General features: G+C 46.9%; 1 protein-coding gene across 2 annotated transcripts in view; it reads left to right on the top strand.

The window, feature by feature from the left end:
* rxraa (retinoid X receptor, alpha a) overlaps window positions 1-12,565 on the top strand; it is an 86,296-nt gene that overhangs the window by 73,017 nt on the left and 714 nt on the right. For both annotated transcript variants that reach the window (XM_068573577.1, XM_068573576.1), the window contains exons 7-10: window positions 4,695-4,824; window positions 7,517-7,649; window positions 9,509-9,600; window positions 12,380-12,485. In XM_068573577.1, coding sequence (XP_068429678.1) covers window positions 4,695-4,824; window positions 7,517-7,649; window positions 9,509-9,600; window positions 12,380-12,485 — 461 coding nt within the window. The remainder of the gene's footprint in view (window positions 1-4,694; window positions 4,825-7,516; window positions 7,650-9,508; window positions 9,601-12,379; window positions 12,486-12,565) is intronic.

Genomic DNA, 12,565 nt, shown 5'->3' with positions numbered 1-12,565 from the left:
ATCGGCTTCACTTTTCAGAACCGAAAGGTTGCCGCCTGGACTGCATGCTGACAGCTCAGCACGTATTTTCTTTTGTTATTTTGTAGTGCAAACATAGTGCTCCTCGTGTGATTCGAGTCGCCATGCAGGTTGGAACTGGGACGTGCTGTCTGAAAAGCATTTTCTTTGTGTCGTGGAGTTCCAGACTGTCAGTTGGTGAAGATGGATGTGATTACCGTTTGTCCTCCCTCTTTTAGTCCCTTTGGAGGTGGCTGCTTGGAGTCTGGAGCGCTGCTTTACCGGTTCACCTCCCATTATCTCCCTCGCTCAGCTGCGAGTTTCCTCATATACACACCCCCCCCTCTCAGTATCGACTGGGCACTGTGGGCTGTCTTTTAAACAGAGGAGACTAACAGTGATGAATAATGCAACAGGCCGACTGTTCCTGAAAGCATCCCACAAAGCCTCAGCTTCCTCAGGAATTCTGCTGCAACATGAGAAACAGAGGAGCTGTGCGGGAGGGAGCGAGGGAGGGGAACAGAGACTCAAGGAGGGAGGGAGAGAGAGATAGAGAGAGGGCTTCTTCTGGGATTCATCCGCTTCAGGGGATGGATATGTCCTATGAAGTGAAGGTAGAAATGTGAGGGCTGTTATGTGAGTAAATGGGAGCTATTTTAGGGGGGTGGGGGGATATGGGGGATGAGCCTTGACATTAGGGAGCGGGAGAAGGAGCAGGGAGTCACATGGGGGATCGGCCGGCAGCTTCCACACACTAATGCACTGAGTGTGTTTTTCGGGCCGGGCCACGGCGCGGCCCCTCGGTGCCCGCCGTGATGCTTTTCCAAAGGACTACAGACAACACACGGACGTACAGGGCCGAGCGTCTTCATATTAACATGTGGAGTTAAAGACGGAAAATCCATCGACATGAGACGTTCCAACATCTTGAAACACCATTCGCAGCAAACAAATTAGCTTAGCGATTAGCTTCAGTTTATTAGCCTGTTCTCGTGGTCAAGCTCTGTGCGGCATTGTTAACGTTCCTTGCGGAGGACAGCTGCTCGAGAAACGGTTGTAAACTGAGCATGTCTGCGGATTTATGTTCTGTGTGTTGGCCAAATGTTTTTATAAACTGCTGGTTTTTCCTCCTTTAGCATCTACTGGATAAATTAATTGAAAACTAGAGTTAGCAATAAAACACCACTTTGAGCTGAACGGCACTGGAGCCCAGGATGTTGGCAGGGTGTCAGCAGTCAGGCTGTCCTGACCACTTGGACTCCCCTTATCCCCCCCCGCCCTTCCCCCCCTGTAAGGTCTCCATTGAGAGGCACTGCCCCGTGCTGTAATTAATCACAGGGCCCGGGCCATGAGTGTACATCATGAATAGGCCACCAGCCACTGTCTAATGGCTGGGGTCTGGCCAACCTGAATGAAGTGTGTTTATCTCATGGTGACCTAGAACAGGAGTTAAACAGGCGTTAGTAATGCGCCTCCAGTCGGACGGGGAGAGGAGTTCTCACAAGGAGGGCGGGGGGAGGAGGAGGAGCGATACGATCGCTCACCAATCCTGCAGGGGTGTGCTTTCTTTCCCTCCACCGACTCCCATCAGGGCATCACTTTTTACATCCTATTTTGTCAGCAAGCGTTGCTGTTGTTCAGATGGTAATTAGCCGATGACTCATCCCCGCCGCGGCATATGAGAATAGCGTTTTTTAACATTTATTATTATTTAAATTTAACTAAAAATGTGGGGCACTTGAGTAATTCATTTTCCCACCAATCCACACGAGTATCAGAGTTTTACTTGTGTCGCCGCGCCAGCATAGTCTGGTTCAAGCTGAATAATGAAAAATTGAAAGGCAAATCTCCCCGTCGCCCTCTCCTCGAGTGATGAAAATTTCATGGGGCGGTATGCAAGCCTGGCATTTCCCTTAAGTTGCGGGGATGATCGGCCGTGGCGGGGAAGCATGACTGGCCATGAGCCCCTTTTGGATTTTGCCGGGAATAAAATGTTCTTCACTTTTTTTTATTTGTTTTGGCGGCAGATCATTTAGAGAGCGAATAAAATAAATAAACAAACAAACAAACTAGTCCCCTCTTGCTGGTCTGCCTCCAGTTTAAGCTTTCGTCCGAGCCCATTGGCTCCCTACTTCACAGCTGTAGACGATGTCAAGCTGTGCGATATCCCCATGTGGACTTCTGTGCTTAAACATGGAGGCCGATGTTATTCCGCTCCTCACGTCGGCCCCGATGACACCCTTAAACATCGCTCTGTGACTTTAACAGTGAGTACAGTAATGTGATGCCGGAAGGATTGTTGCAGGAAAGTGTAAGCTCCTCTCCCTCTCTTCTCCTCCCCACCCCGTCACCTCACACAAGACGGGAGCGAAAGAAACCAGGCCAGTGTCAACACGGCTAAGATAGCCATTCAACATTCATGAGTCTGCCATGTTTAACGAGAACCCTGGGACTTGTGTTCTGACGGGGAGGGGCGGCCGGACGGACAGCGGCGCACGCCGGAGCCGTTTTCGTTTCTTTTTTATACTTTGTTTTAGTTTGCGGCCGATCTTTCGAATGAATGTAGCCGAATCTGTTCGTGTGGGAGTTTTGCGAAAATCTTTGGCGACATCCACGTGTCCCTCGGAGATCAAAATGTTGAAATATTCATAAGATGCCCCCCCCCCCCCCCCCCCAACCCCCTCCTCCCTCCACACACCCTCTGTAGAAGCAACAACAACCCCCCCAAGACATTTAAACAACTTTCACTTTACTAAAACAGTGAAGACTTTGTGTTTTTTTCTCTTCATATCTGCGATTGCTCTGCAGTCAGAGTGAGTTTCCCACCGTAGGGAGGGACCGTGGAGGAGAGGGAGGGATGGTCTTTTGGCCTGCGCGTTATGAAAGGAGCGCGCGAGCAGAGGGACGTCTTCTCCTTCATCTCGGGCTAATCTCCTCCGGAGAGCTGCCGCTGATGCGGGGGATCCTCCGAGCTTTTTAGCATCGATCGGTGGGATTTGGGCAGAAGGAAGTTTGGGGAGAAGTTTTTTTTTTTTTTGTTTCGTGGAGTTCACACAGAGATACTTAGAATTTAAGGAATGTTTACTTGATTCTCAAATTATGCACAGACGTGTCTTTGTTTACACACACGCACATCAAGGGGCTGCGCTCCTGGGATGACGGTGGATTACTCGTCAGACATTGACAGTATTGTTCTGTGCTTTTGTACCCATACCCAGATGGGTTTACATTTTACTGAGTTTGTCATACAGTATGTGTGTCGCATTAGTATTCCACCACTGCTCATCAACTCCCTGTTGGTCAAAGAATAATAGCTCCAGATCTGATGTGTTGTGACGGTTGAGGACAAGCAGTCCTTGTTCTCCTGCTGCTTGAATGGAACACAGAAACGAGGATCTCGAGCGCTCCTCGAGTGCTGCAGCCAAGCCAACGTTACGGACTTGGAGATCCTAAACGTGCCGTTTATTCCTGGGAACGCCGAGCTTGTGGCCAAACTGCCTTTTGCAGTTTGCACTCGCAGGATGATCCGAGTCGTTTTGGAGACTCCCTCTTTGAAATTTGACACACAAAGAAAAAACAACAACCCTGAAATAAACACGCTTTCTCCGCTTTTCAAGCCGTTGTTCTAGAATCCAAGCTGCAGCTTTGCTCGCTGGTTCATGCGTGTTTGCTTGAACGGGAGCTTTTCATCAAACAGAAATGTAAAGAGGTCAATTGTTCTGTAACTCAGCTTGCGTTCACAGCGACACATTCACCGCTGAGATTACAATGAATGCTATTCAGCGGAAAAGACTTCTTTTTTTTTTTTTTTTCAAAGCATATGCACCATGTCTCACATTAAGATAATAGATGTGTCCACGTGAGAGCCGTCTTTGGCCTTTTATGCCCGTCTCTCGCCGAAGCCGAATAGATCTAATGTCAGAAATCAATGAGTGATTGAAGCTTTCTCCTTGGCTCACCTTTTTATTTATAGTCAGCGGTCCTATTTCGGGAACAATGCATGTGTCCATTAGCCAAGACGGTCGGCTACCGAGAACTGCTGGTTATCTTTTAGTCATTTATTGGAATACATTTTTTTTGTTTTACTTCTCAGAAATGTTTACCTTAAATGACAAGAAGGAATCTTTTGAAAACGTATGAATAACTTTGCTGTCGCCCGGGTGATATTGGCTCCTGATGGATAATGATAGAGGACACTTTTCATTTCACGTGCATGTTGTACTCTGAGTAAATAAGAATACTCATCGCACACTATTGGCTGAGTGCTCCTAAAGGCCTGATAATGAAGTCCCACTGGAGCTCCTTAGCGCTTGTTATGTTGTGAAGTGTCAGCAGAGTGTCAGGAGGGGCCTCTTGAGCTCCACTCACCGGCCACGAAAGGCTGATTTGTGCGTCGGCTAAAAGGGTCCCCAAAGAAAGATCCTGCGTGGTGAAAAGCACTGGCAGCTCTCTGCAGGTATTTCCTCCACGAGCTGGGTCAGAATCCATGTTTGTTTAGCGTTCCTACTTGACCCTTTAGAGGTTATCATCATGGTACTGATGTAAGTGTGATATGGGTGTGTGAGTGAGTTGATAGGTGGCTCAAGCCGACACCAGGCCGCAGCCAAAAAGAGACACTAAAGCCCAACAATACGTCCTGTTTTTCGCCATGTCTGACTTTGAGCTTTGTGTCCGTCTGTCTGTTTGTCTCCCTGCAGCCCAACGACCCGGTGACAAATATCTGTCAGGCGGCTGACAAACAGCTCTTCACCCTGGTGGAGTGGGCCAAGAGGATCCCCCACTTCTCTGAGCTGCCACTGGACGACCAGGTCATCCTTCTACGAGCAGGTCAGTCAAAAAGGAAAAAGAATAAGAAAGAGAGAGAGAAAAAAGGCTTAAACCGGGTCATACAAAACGCTTTATTCCATAACGACCCCTCCAGTCAAGTGTGAAAACTCTGGCGAGCGCTCCAGGAGCCATTTATTATTTGAAAGTATAGGAAATATCCATCAAGCACAGTGGTGAAAAGAGAATTCATCAGTATATATTAGTGTTGTTAACTAACATTTCATCACTGTGTCTTTTAAACAAATTTAAAACAGTTATTATGGGAGCATTTAAAGGGCTGCGTACTGGCAAGAATCTGGTGATACGATCCATATCACAATACGGGGTTATGATTCAATATATTGCAATACTGAAAACTGTGACAGTATAAAAGTAGTAGCAAAAAGTTTCAAAAAATGGAGCAGAGCAGCAGTCTGCCACAAACCTTTGCATGCAAACTATTCCTTTTGCAACCGGTAGCGCATCAGCAGCCTACGGCACACCGGTGTTGTGCATGAACGGCCGTTCATTTGAACATGCTCACGCTTTTCAGTGAACGGTGGAGGACCCTTAACGACGCCTCTGCACTATTCCAAAGTCTCAGAGGTCGTCTTGACCAGCGAGCCAGGGTCAGGCTTTGTTTCTCTGGCCGATACTCTGCCCATTGCGCTGTTTGTTGCTTTATTCCCCGAAACACCAACTAAATGTACCGTGAAGAGGCAAGATGACGACGAGTGTAACCGACAAAACGCCGCAATTCAACCTTCGCAATGCCCGAAGAGGGATTGTAATTGTCTGTGAACTCACATATTTCCATAGACAACTTTATGTACTTTATACATTTGTACTTTATACGCCCTGTGAAGAAAAAAGTCAAGTATAAAAAGCATTGTGAAGAAACAAAGGTCGACTATCCTGTCAACAATTTCATTTGGCTGGTGATTTTTAAGACCTCCTGGCTCTAAAGTAAAGAAAATGTTTCTAAAATCCTCCGATATGGTTATTAAATTTGCTTTTATCAGTGAACTATTTGGCAGTCATGTCTGAAAAGTCAGTTGCAAAAACATTTGTTACAAAAGAGGCGCGGAACCAAGCGAGGTGACGGTTCGCGCATACAACGCGCGCATTTAACGTGCGCACACCCCGATCACTACGCCGAGATCACTATACCGAGATCACTAGGCCAGATCACTACACCTGATCACTACGCCGAGATCACTACGCCAAGATCACTACGCCAAGATCACTACGCTGAGTAAAAGTAACCGTTTTATTTGCAAGCGCTCGGCCTAAAATTGCGGGACACATTCTTGCACGCAAAGTAGAATTGCTCCCACATAAAGACTCCACCTTAAGAGACTTTTTCCCCCTTACAAATGCTGTTATGTGCATTTGGAATCACCTGCAAGCACCCGTTTTTTTTTTTTGTTTTTTTTTAATGCGGGGGTTTTGAGACTCCAGCCGTTGGCAGGGAAAATCTTGAATCTCAGGCTCTGAGATGTAGGAGATGTAAACATGAAAGTAGTAAACTGCAAATGGCTAATGACAACCGTAGGATACGTTGCTGCTGAGCGCCAGCTAAACAACCGGTGTTCTGTCTTGTAAAATAAATAAATAACAGATGCTACAAACCAGCTCTCTCTCTCTCTGTATCTCGGTAGAACAGTGAGACAGAACGTGAATAAACTTCATTCTTAATTCGGCCATCACGGTGAACGGCCTTTCTCAGTCATGTGACCGAGACGAGAGTCGGACCCACCGAGGTCGGAACAGCTCACTGTGTGTTTGTGCCGCGCGCTCAGAGGCAAGCTAACGGCTCCGGACCACGTAAGAAACGCAGAGTGAATCATCCGTCACTTCTCCTTTTCTCGCGCACAAAAAAAAGGTCTTCTGGGTTTCTTTCAACACGTTGGCCTCGTTGCCTGCCTGTCGCTCCACATTACACCATTATATTGTAAATCCACCTTGAGGAGGGGTGGGGGGAATTGCTATTGCACACCCTGCGAGAGAGAGAGAGAGAGCGAGAGCGAAAAAAAATCCTATCACTCCTCATCCTCAGCACATATGATGATGGAGAGACTTCAGCAAAGCAGAGAGAGAGAGAGAGAGAGAGAGAGAGAGAGAGAGAGAGAGAGAGAGAGAGAGAGAGAGAGAGAGAGAGAGAGAGAGAGAGAGAGACATTATTCCGGCGAGCTTGGCTCTCAGGTTTGCTATAAATAACCGCTTTAGTTCTGCTGTATCACAGATAAAAGCATCGCGGGCTCCTCTCTCATACCCAACTCAATTCTGGGGAGGAGGAGGAGAGGCGAGTGTTGCCAGGCAGAACAGTTAAAGGAGCCCCGTCGCTCAAAAGGCGGCGTCCCCGGCTCTCCGCTGCTCCCCGTGTCCGGCCCCTGCTTTGGCACGTCAAAGCGCGGCGTCTTCATCGCAGTGGCAGGCGCGCTTTCATCCCTTTTTACACGCTTGTCTCCCCAGAAAGCATGATTCAAACGTCTTCGTAATAAACCTGATGCCTGAGAAAGCTGCATGCTTTCAGCGCGCAGCTTAATTGATTTATTCGCCTCCTCCCCCCCCCTTTGTTGTCAGTTTAATTTTGCCTGAATGCTGTGTGAACTTTTGTACCGGGATTTGCCAGTTCAGTTGTTTTTTTTTTTGTCTTCCTTCTTGCTCATATTTTCCCCCACTCGATCCTTCTTCCCCGTCTCCCCCGTAGGTTGGAACGAACTCCTCATCGCATCGTTTTCGCACCGCTCGATATCGATCAAAGACGGGATCCTGCTGGCGACCGGGCTGCACGTCCACCGCAACAGCGCCCACAGTGCCGGAGTGGGAGCCATCTTTGACAGGTTGCTATCCCCTTGTTTCGAGACTTTTATGTAAAGACACAGACGTACAACCTCCTGCCACCACTTTCAATCTCTCAAAACACAAAGTGCTTTACAAATTGTAACAAAGGGCTTCGTAGTGGTAATAACAGATTCATAAAAGTTTCACAGGTTTTGTGAGGACAACTATATTACCAGTTTTGGGAAAATATCTGGCCGGCTTCATGGCGGTCTATGAGTTATAATTTACTGATCTATTAAGCGTTAATGAACAATTAACTATCTTAAACAAACACACCCCTCATCAATCAGTAAGTAAGCCTTAATAGAAAGTGGCAACATTTGAGGCATACTTAAGAAACAAGGAATGTTTGCATGTATGTAATTATGATTAATAATCAGTAATACTTCATTAATAATGCAGAAATGCTTGCCAGGTGGTGAAAAACATGTGTATACTACCACAGCATAATTAAGTAGCCCAACTATTATTAGTCCCTTGTTAGTGATCTATAATGCCGTAAACTATTCATAACCTACTGACGGAACACTAGACCCAAGATTATTTTTTTTGTTGTCTAAGCTGGTTTTGGGCACAAAACATTTTGGTTTCCTCCAGTGGAATAACCACAGCGAGACTCGAAGGCAAATCGCCACAAGAACTATTGATTGTTTCCAGTATATTAAATATGTACACTTGTGCGCATCAGGGATCTCACGCAAACATCAAACTGTTCATAAAATGTCCCAAAAAAAGAAGCAAAAATCCATGCCCGAGCTACTCGGAGTGAAGTCGGGCGTGCGCACAAACCAACCCCGGGCGACCGCTATCGACATTCTGACACACTGAAGTCTCACGGGGCGTGTTCAGCAGCATCGCACCTTGAGCTGAACCCACATGCAGCATTTGGAAAGTTATAAAAGATCCAAAAAAAAAAAAAAAAAGGATTTAAAAAAAGAAATCAATTTCTTCATCAACAAATAATTGCCAAGACGATTTATTGGGAAAAGGAAGATTGTGTGAATGGCGCCGCGTTAACGGCGGCCTGTCTCCTCCTCTGATCTCCGAGCCTCTGTGCCCAATCATCATCGGCGCTCACAGCCACAGGACATATTCCATCTCTGGCATTAACTGTGGCAAGCATTAAGATGCAGAGAACTGATAGTGTTTCTTTATCTACTCCCGCTCTCTCTCTTCACCATACAAATGAAGACACTGATTTACTTAAACACTTGAGTCTTTCCTTTTTTTTTCTCTCTCTCTCTTTTTTTCCCCCCCTCTAGCCCCGTTGTTCCTTCTTGGAACAAATTGAATTAGAATGAGCTAAGAGCCACAATTGACTTTATTATCCGAGGGAGAGAGAGGGAGGGAAGGAGGGGGGGGCAGAAACAGAGTGAGAGAGAGAGCGACAGAGGGGTGGAAGAGCGGGCGAGGAGAGGGTGTGACCGAGTCAAAGAGGGGTGAGGAGTTCGACACGCCCACCGGTGATGTCACGCCCAGACGGTGGGAGCGCTTGGTGTTCGATTACAGCTCCAGTTTACTCTGCGGCTTTCCTTTTATGAAAGCCATGCACTAAATATAATGGTTCTGCGGGGTTGTAAACTTTTCCACTGCACTAACTGCGCCAACGTGGGCTGAGCGTATATATTTTGAGTGTATTTGTTTTGTTTTTATAGATTTCAGCTGGATACATTGTCATGAAAACGTATTTTTTAATGAGCCGGTCTGGATCTGGATAATTCACAGCAATCCTACTAGACTTAATGTGTCTGGCACACAGTTGTCTGATGTCACACACACATACAAAACCATTTTTGAAATGTTGATTTTGAAATTAACCACGTCTTCTCCTTTTTTCTGCTTTTTTTTTTCTGCGCAGAGTGCTCACGGAGCTGGTGTCGAAGATGAGGGACATGCAGATGGATAAGACGGAACTGGGGTGCCTTCGAGCTATAGTCCTTTTCAACCCAGGTAACCATCGCTGCGGATGAGCCGCGTCTTTGCGTTTCAAAGCTCGATGTAGATTCTGAACGCGTGGTTCAGAATCTACATCGCTGTTGACATATTTCCAACGTGGGATTGTTCTCTCAGAGCGACACGGTGTTGCTGAGCAGCTTTGTTTGTTGAATACCAATGTTTGTTTTTTTGTTTTTTTATACAGTGTTATTGCTTCAAGCTAAAAGCAAAGAAAGGAAATGTATTCCTAAAATAGAATGACTCATTCAGGACTTGAAGCTCAGTAACACCTCAAATCTATTTTTTAATTGTCAAACTTCTCCAATATGCTTGACAGAAGGGTTCAAATAAAAGCTGTGTCATTGATGCGGCCGGAGTTCGGTTACAACCGATTTGTGCTACAAGAATGTCATTTTAATCCCTCCACTGCCCATCACAGTCCTATAAAGTATTTCACAAACGTTCCTATTTTCACCAAAATGTGGAGGATCGCACCAGTAGAGGTGGGGCTCGATACATTGGAGAGCAGCAGTGTCATCAGCCATATGTTTTTAATGTACTGAGCACACGGAGGGAGGCGGGATTATGCCGGAAGGGGGAAACCGCTGGGATCCTTTTTGGACACTGTGTAATCTGAGGTGATTTCTGGAGGGAGGAAACCGTATCTGTTTCACAAGACCCTCTCAAGCCAAAGCGTTTCGATACTGTGAGATTTTGGGTGGAGTCTCAGTCAGAGCGTTGGACTGTCGGACTCAGCTCGACCCCGTTTAATGTAACTTGAGAACTGGAAACTGGCTTTTCGCTTGCCCGTGTTTTCTTTGAACTCGCCTCTGGACGTCTCTTGTGAAATTGAGACTTGTAAAAACTGTTGCGCTATCAGCTCTGAGTCTGCGTAGCGCTGAGGACGAGAGGCCGTGTCCCTGATTGTTTCATTCCCTTCACCTGCCTCAGCCACGCCCATGTGTCCCCTGATTGGTTATGGCCTACACCTGTGTTTCCCCTCTCATATATATATATATATATATATATATATATATATATATATATATATATATATATATATATATATATATATACTCCTCTGCTTTCCCTTGTCCCCTGCCAGATTGTACCGTCACGGCCGGGTGTGGAGGAGGAACAGAGACTCAGCTTCAGAGAAACGAGACAGGAAGCGTGTTTGGGAAAAATCAAAAAGGCAATTTACTTAGTCCACAAAAACAGACACAAAAAAACAGCCGCACTTGGCTGTAACGCACACCAGTATAACAAACAACAACAATCTGGGAATGGACAAGGGAACGCAAGGGACTACATGTCTGCAGTCAAATAACCACCTCCTAACATCTAACACTAAGCACTTTTACTTGACCTCTGTGGAAACGTCACAGGGTTACTGAAAGATGGGAAGGAGAATTCATGAGGAGTTTGGAAAAGACAACTGCGATGTTTAGAGAATCCGACTCACTAAGCGATGTAGTTGTGACGCGCCGGCAGGCGATGTTAGTGATGTCGGTCTGTCTGCAGCGGTGAAGCTACAGCGTTGTAGTCCATCTCGGACCACAATAACGCATCTTAAATACTTTGTGTTCTTACAGTGTTGAGTCATGCAGACGATTTAAACAAGCCGGTTCATGGTTTTACTTTATTAACGAGGTCGGAATAGAAATGAACAAAGGAATATGAAAGTGACACCAAGGGAATTTTTTACAGCGCACAAAGCTACCAAATGATCGTGAACAACCGAATAAAATGTCACTTTAAATGTTGCCGCGGCAAGGGATTGTGGGTCGGCATTATCTCCTTTCCGTTCATTAGGGCACTTCCAGAGGGTCCTAAGCTAAAGGAGCTAAGTTAGGAAGCATGAAGCGTACAGGGGGCATGAAGTGCAGAGACGCAGAGGAAGCAAGAGACAAACTATAAAATAAAACAGAAAGCCACCCAACACCCTGACGCAGACGGATATTCTGTTGGTGTCAACATGAATGAAACTGTTTATTGAACTAGAAAAGACGCACGCACACATTGTGAATCCCCGCTTTGTACACCTCGGACGGCGCGTTTTATTGAAGTGAGGCCCGTGTCTTGCCAAGGCACGCGTCACGGTTGCTATCAGTGTGCCGCTCTGCGTTTAAGCCTCCTCCACATGGCACCAAAGTAAGCCAAACCGACCCATGAATGTGACCCAGGTTTGTTTTGGTGAGCCGCACACACATCCCTGTGGGGCCGCTGTGGATCGGTTCACCCCTGACACACTGATCCTCTGTGTTCCCCATTTCTTCCGGGCCACTTCCAGGCCCACTGGCCCCGCTTCACGTCTCGGCCTGGTTCCTTGTTAATTAGGTGTTCACAAGACCGGGCTGATGGAGAAAGCAAAGGGGGGAGGAGGGGGCGGGGGGCTTATAGTGGGAACAGCAAGGCCAGAAAGGCCCTCAGTCCTGCCTTTCCCACACTGTGCGTTTGAGTCCAGCCGGCCACAACAAATGTTCATTCATTGTTGACCAATTGTGCAGCGCTTTGTTCCTCCGCAACGTTAATCAATGGCGCTTTTGTGTCGCGGTTTACCAGCGGAGGCTTAACTTAGCACCGTCCTAATTGGACGAACCCAGAATGTGGCGAGGGTTAAAACTCAACTTGTGAGTTAGTCTGACACTACTGCAGAGGGGAGGGGAGGGAGGGGCCTTTGAGCGAGGCCTTCGCACTAGAGCGACGGTGTTTGGCGGCCTGCGAGAGCGCGGTGAAGAGGAAGAACTCTCATTGTTGATTTTTGTTTTGCATCATATTTCTGTCTCCACAGACTCCAAAGGTCTGTCCAATCCAGGTGAGGTGGAGGCGCTGAGGGAGAAGGTGTACGCGTCTTTAGAGGCCTACTGCAAACAGAAGTACCCCGACCAGCCCGGCAGGTACCAACGCTCACGCAGATCCTCACGCTCGCCCTCACCGGGCTGGAACGAGATGTGCGTTTCAAAAATGGACTTGAGGT

Source organism: Clinocottus analis, unplaced genomic scaffold, assembly GCF_023055335.1.
Source record: "Clinocottus analis isolate CAN_PGR_092001 unplaced genomic scaffold, fCliAna1.0.p SCAF_13, whole genome shotgun sequence".
In the NCBI taxonomy this organism is placed as follows: Eukaryota; Metazoa; Chordata; class Actinopteri; order Perciformes; family Cottidae; genus Clinocottus; species Clinocottus analis.
This window is presented reverse-complemented; position numbering and strand designations above follow the sequence as displayed.